This window comes from Arachis ipaensis, chromosome B04 (assembly GCF_000816755.2).
Source record: "Arachis ipaensis cultivar K30076 chromosome B04, Araip1.1, whole genome shotgun sequence".
In the NCBI taxonomy this organism is placed as follows: Eukaryota; Viridiplantae; Streptophyta; class Magnoliopsida; order Fabales; family Fabaceae; genus Arachis; species Arachis ipaensis.
The window spans coordinates 125457960-125464304 of NC_029788.2; the positions used below are offsets into that span (position 1 = coordinate 125457960).

Sequence of the window (6345 nt, forward strand, 5' to 3'; positions counted from 1 at the left end):
TCGCACTTTTAAATATTGATGGTTTATTAATGACCAAAAACAATAAATTTTAATAAATTTTTAATATTTATTATTATTATTGTATACTAATTTTTCCCCACTAATAAAATTTTCAGGTCCATCATTGATTGTTTAAGCATGTTGGTTTGCAAGGTTTTCTAACAAGGAGAATTCTATGGTGTGGATGGCATTAAACATCCACACCAGTGGATATTACGTGTGCATAGTAGTTGACAAACACGTTTGAGGTAGCACAAACTTGCAGGTTCAATTGATGTGACAGCTTATCCGATAGTAGCAATTCTTTTGCAGCTTCTTTGCACAAATGTACAGTAAATTAGATGGCTAATGAAATAGTAATAAGACAAACGCAATGTTAATATTTTTGGCAAGTTGGGTCTAATAGAGAACTTGTGTTCTTTTTATCTATGTGGCTATGAAAGATTTTTCGGTTTAGATTACCACATTTGTTGAGATCTATAGAAATGATTTTCTTTGTAGATAAAACAAGGTAAAGGTAGCATAAAAAAAGAAATGGGCCGATTTTTTTTGGACTTGTTTAAGATAAATAGGCTTTTTGTTTTCTAAAAAATGAGATTATATAGTCTTGTTTGAATTTTTTTTTGTATAAAATGGAAGGGATTTTACATTATTAAATAGATAAAGAAACTCATTGGCCAGCAACTCATTGGCCAGCGGCAAACCTTTAAATGGAGCTCAGTACCGCGACGGATTAGTCTTTGGCCTGTCAGGTTAGGGGATACCGTGAAAAACCAAAAAAAAAATAGATAAAGAAAGCAAGAAGATGTAGTGGAGACTTAGCTCATATGGTAATTCATGTAATTTTTAATTTGGATTCGAACCTTGGTGAATACTTTCGGTCTTGTGAAAGAGACGTTGTTTATCCCTTTTTTTAATAACATTAATTTCTATTTTTTGGTCAAAGAATAAAATTTTTTAGCATTTCTGTGGCTTTCAGCAACATGATGCAATGGCATCCAGTCACACCTAAATTCTCACATACGTGTTTTATTGTGATCTTTTTCACATAAAATCCACACCTGTAAATAATATATTAAATCTACACTAAAGACTTTTCCTTTTAACAAATTAAAGAGGTATAAATTTTTTTTATAATTATTTTTAATTATTTTATTATTGTTTAAAATGTGAATTGTAACTTTCTCAATCTCTCTTCATCTCATAAAAAAAAATCTGTAAACTTACATATTTATCATATAATTTACCGTAATTAATAAGTACAAATAAAACAACAAGAACTAGGATCAATATGCCAATTATAATCATAATTTCATTTATAAACTAATATTAAAATGCAAAATATAATTTAGTGGCTGATGTAAAATATGATTTAGTGGCTGATTTTTTAATATGTATATAACAGAAAAGTATAGATAGACAATAAAAATATTAAACAATATGAACAATGAATATATCGAATGTTCAATTCAATAGGTATGCGGATGGTTGATTATGTTGATTCTTAATTGGATAGTTATTTCTTTTGATTCGGTTTATTCATGCACAGTTAACAATAACTGAATGTTTAATTCATTAGGTGTGCGGATGATTATTTAGAGTTTAAGAGAGAATTTGGGATGAAGTGTTTTTTTATTTTATTGGGTCAATTCTAGAGTTTATTGTTCACAATATTCACAAAAGTCATTATCTACCTACCAAAACCATAGGAGATAAATCGACTAAATCTCCATTTTGATCCCTGAGATTCACGCAATTATTCATTTTGGTCCCTGAAATTCAAAATTATTGATACTGGTCTTCCAGATTCAAATCCGAACACTAATGTGGTCTTTCGACTCTTTTCGCTGATGACTAGACAAACGGAATGCTGAGATAGCACTCTCCATGCCACACTGGATGATGAATAAAGGACTTTTTATCCTTGGCACCCAAACAAGGATAAACGACATCGTTTACTCATCATCTAGCATGGCAGGGAGGGTGTCATTTTAGCACTCCGTTTGTCTAATCATCGGCGGAAAGAGTCGAGGTACCACATTAGTGTCTAGACTTAAATATAGAGAATCTCAGAGTTTAGGGTTTAGCGTTTAGGGTTTATGGTTCAGTATAGGTAATTTTGAATTTCAGAGACCAAAATGAATAATCGCGTGAATCTCAGGACCAAAATGGAGATTTAGTCGAGATAAATCACTGCAAATGTGGCAATAGTGAGTGAGGAAACTACCCCACATGCGCTGTGTTATTCTACACCATAGACATGGCTTCGAGATAACCATACATGATACAACATAGCTTGAAAGATAAAGAGAGAGAGAGAGAGCGAGTGAGTGAAAGAGATAGCCTCAGAAACAAAGGCATTATTAAACAGAAAGCAGAAGCGTATTAAATATTTTGTTAAAATTGAAAAGCAAATAGTGGAAATGAATTCACTTATGTTCTTCAATTCCAAGCGCTACCTTGTACATACTATGTATATCTATATACTAATTCTACTACTTCACTATTCATCATATGCTTCCATTCACATCAATCCAAGTAACTCTGACTCATCTTCTAACAACTTTCAGGTTTACATTTAATAAGTTTACCTTTCATTATTGTGCCTAAACACCTTTTATTTATATATGTTATTTGAATATGGATTTCAATTAAGGCCTTTCAGATTTTCTGATTCTTATAATTCAGTGTGACCAAGCTTCAGCAAATGATGGAGGAAATCCAAGTGTTTGGAACACCCTTGTTGGTGAGGCATATCCAAGTAAGGGGGCAGGTCTTTTTAGACTTTTAACAATATTGAAAGCAATTTTGGTCAATGATTAGCATTATTGGCATTTTTTTATTATTATTATTGTAACTTATATATCTCAGGTTTTCCTATGTACTATGGCACAGCCTCTGTTAAAAGAAGTAGCTTCCCCACTGATTTCATGTTTGGCACAGCATCCTCTTCATATCAGGTTTGATTTTTCCTATGATTATGTTGATCCACCTTCTTAATTAGCATGTCCATTATTTAATTAAAATTAATCTAATATGCCACCTTGGTGTATGGTTATGTAAAGTATGAGGGTGCAGTGAATGAAGGTGGCCGAAGTCCAAGTATATGGGACACTTACACTGAGAAATACCCAGGTACATTAACACTTCTCTTTCCATTGAGGGTAGCAAAAAACCAAATTTTTTTTTTTTTGGTGGCAGAAAGAATAAAAGATCATAGTAATGGTGCGGTTGCTGTTGATTCATACCATCTTTTCAAGGTACATATTGTTGCCTTTAGTTTGACCTTAAGCAATGTTGTAAATTGAATTTGCAAACGAGAACTATTAGATGGATTGAAATGTTTAACTAAACTGCTTAATATCACACTTGTTTGCATATTGTGATTCTGGGTATTGCGGCCGTTGCACTGTGCGTTGTGATGTGAAAACTTTGTTTGCAACTTGAAAATTAGTATGTTGTGTTGTGTTGTAGCCTATTGTGATTAATTTACTTAATTAAGGGTAATACTATGATTGTGGAATTGGTGATGTGAAAACCTTAATTTAAAACCATGACTTAACAGGACATTGTGTTCTATATCTATCTTTCACTTTAGTTAGTTACTAAGCATATGTTTTCTTAATAGGAAGATGTGAATATAATGAAGGACATAGGATTCAATGCATATAGGTTCTCAATCTCATGGAGCAGGATACTTCCGGGTAATAATATTATATGCTTGAACTCTTGTAGTCCTAGTCTTATGATTACCAAGAAATTTAGTGCTTGCTAATTGTACTGTGATCATTAGGTGGAAACATAGCTGGAGGAATAAATAAAGAAGGCATCCAATATTACAACAACCTCATTAATGAGCTTCTTTCAAATGGTTTGAAATTCATAATCCCCTCTGTTTTCCATTGAAATTCATCAATTTTTATGTTAAGACCTTAGTGGCTTTTCTGACAGGAATACAGCCCTTTGTAACTATTTTCCATTGGGATTTGCCTCAGAGCCTTGAAGATGCATATGGTGGCTTTTTGAGTCCACACATTGTGTAAGGATATGCTTACCTAACCCAGCAAAACCATTAAGCTAAATTACCCTGTTCATAAAGATTGATGTAGATATGTAGCAAAGTAAATTATAATATTAAGTGATAAGTGATTAAGGTTAATCATATCATAATGTTAGGGATGATTTTAAGGACTATGCAGAGGTGTGCTTTAAGGAATTTGGGGACAGAGTGAAACACTGGATCACATTGAATGGACCATCCATTTTGTCTCTATTAGGCTATGCTCATATTTTGAAAGCCCCAGGAAGATGCTCAAGCTGGTTGCCCTTCAATTGCTCCGGTGGAGATTCCGCCACTGAACCTTACCTTGTGGCTCACCACCAGCTTCTTGCCCATGCTGCTGCTGTCAAACTTTATAAGGAAAAATACCAAGTAAATTCTTTACTTCAACAATTTCTCATAAAGCCAAAGCCAAGATCATGTTACATCATTGCAACTATCAGCAATTATTATGCTACTGTATAACTTTTTATTCATTAGCATACTTAAGTTCTTACAAAATTCATTATTGATTTTTTAAGTTCATACTTTATATGTAGTCTCAAACTAACTATCTCTTAAATCTTATAGTAAACTATATCAACTTTTCTTGAAGTTAGATTTATTAAGGTATCAAGTGTTATAGAAATTAAACCAGGGAAATTAGTATATGCTTTTTGCAAATGAAGGAGTGTAGTGTGTAATATTATTTAATTTCAAAAAAATTAGTATGATTTACCTAAAGTTGTAGATTAATCTAAAATCGTTCTGCCATACTTTTTAGAAACATGATTATAGAGGCATGTTTAACATGAATATGAAATTTGAGCCTTTTTAATATGATTTGATTCTTTACAAAAACATCAGAGCTTCTTTCATAAACTGGTTTTAGGAATGTTAAGTATATTAAGTTAGTTCTAAAGCCTCATACATGTAAGGCATCTAGTTTGTGTAATATCCTACTTTGTGAACTAATTTATACTTAAATGTGATCATTTCTATCAGAAATCTCAAAAGGGTCGAATTGGGATTGCTCACAGCATTGACTGGGCTATACCTATATCCCATTCTGCTGCTGACATTGATGCAACATCAAGAGCACTGGCTTTCAGGATAGGATGGTAATTTGCACTATTTTATTTTTTCACACATAGTAAAATTGTTTACCTATGACTACCAATGTCAAATTAATTAAATTGACTAACATTGTTGTCACAATTTCTATTATTCTTTAAGGTTCATGGAACCAATAACTTATGGTTCATACCCTGTTGAAATGGTTAACTATTTGGGAGATAGATTGCCAAGATTTTCTCAAGAGCAATCTAAAATGGTCCAAAATTCATTTGATTTTATTGGTATCAATTATTATACCACAAATTATGTGACGGATGCTGAATGTCAAGTTGAAAATCAAACAGCCTTCACAGACTCTTGCACAGAGTTAACAAGTAAGCTAATTAGATAGCTTTAATCAAGCTTATAAAATGCTTTTCTTTTCTTTTTTTTTTTCTCTAATTTTTGAAACTTTTTATCTTTCTGATTTTACTCCCTCCAATGATATTTGAAAATGTTGCATCAGATGAGCGAAATGGGATTCCTATTGGTCCAAAGGTATGCACTAACAATTAAGATCATTTAATGTTACTGAATTCTTGATGTAAAATTATGCTAAGATCTATATTATTAAGATTATTTAGTGTATGGAATATCACGTTTTACTTGGTGCATCATAGCATTGTCCTTCAAACACATACAACTTGGGATAGTTGGTTCATATTCATTTTATTTTAAGTTTTTATTATGTCCATGAAAATTGATTTGATGGTTTTAACTTAATCAACTGATAAGCTTTTATTTTATTTGATGTTTCCCATTTCCTGAACATTATTGTCTACAAATAGTTAAATATTTAGAAGAGCATACTAACATGGATAATTTTATTTTGCAGGGTGCCTCAGATTGGATCTACCTATACCCACAAGGAATTGAGGAACTACTAATATACATGAACAACAAGTACAACAATCCAATTATATACATAACCGAGAATGGTATATAAATTATTATTATTATTATTATTAGATTTAATTACTCTATTGATTCTTATAGTTTCACTAAATTTTCAATTAAGTTTTTATACTTTTTTTCTTTCCAATTGAGTCCTTACACTGCTTTTAATTTTGTAATTAGATATTTTCTAGTATAAAAAATGTTAGATTTAACTGAATAGATCTTTGATCACATATTTATTAAAAGAAATATTTTATTAATTTTAATATTCTTGACATGAAAAAGACCTAATT

General features: G+C 31.4%; 1 protein-coding gene across 4 annotated transcripts in view; it reads left to right on the top strand.

The window, feature by feature from the left end:
* Positions 2266-6345, top strand: part of LOC107635256 (beta-glucosidase 12) — a 4757-nt gene continuing 677 nt past the window's right edge. Inside the window, exons 1-13 of one of the 4 annotated variants that reach the window (XM_016338671.1) lie at positions 2266-2570; positions 2689-2761; positions 2872-2960; positions 3066-3135; positions 3202-3260; positions 3629-3704; positions 3794-3871; positions 3952-4039; positions 4177-4432; positions 5045-5160; positions 5276-5490; positions 5622-5653; positions 5991-6093. In XM_016338671.1, the coding sequence (XP_016194157.1) occupies positions 2424-2570; positions 2689-2761; positions 2872-2960; positions 3066-3135; positions 3202-3260; positions 3629-3704; positions 3794-3871; positions 3952-4039; positions 4177-4432; positions 5045-5160; positions 5276-5490; positions 5622-5653; positions 5991-6093 (1402 nt within the window). In that variant the 5' untranslated portion in view covers positions 2266-2423. Of the gene's footprint in view, positions 2571-2665; positions 2762-2871; positions 2961-3065; positions 3136-3201; positions 3261-3628; positions 3705-3793; positions 3872-3951; positions 4040-4176; positions 4433-5044; positions 5161-5275; positions 5491-5621; positions 5654-5990; positions 6094-6345 lie in introns of all 4 variants that reach the window. The other 3 variants (XM_016338672.1, XM_016338673.1, XM_021121960.1) reach the window with 3 other exon arrangements.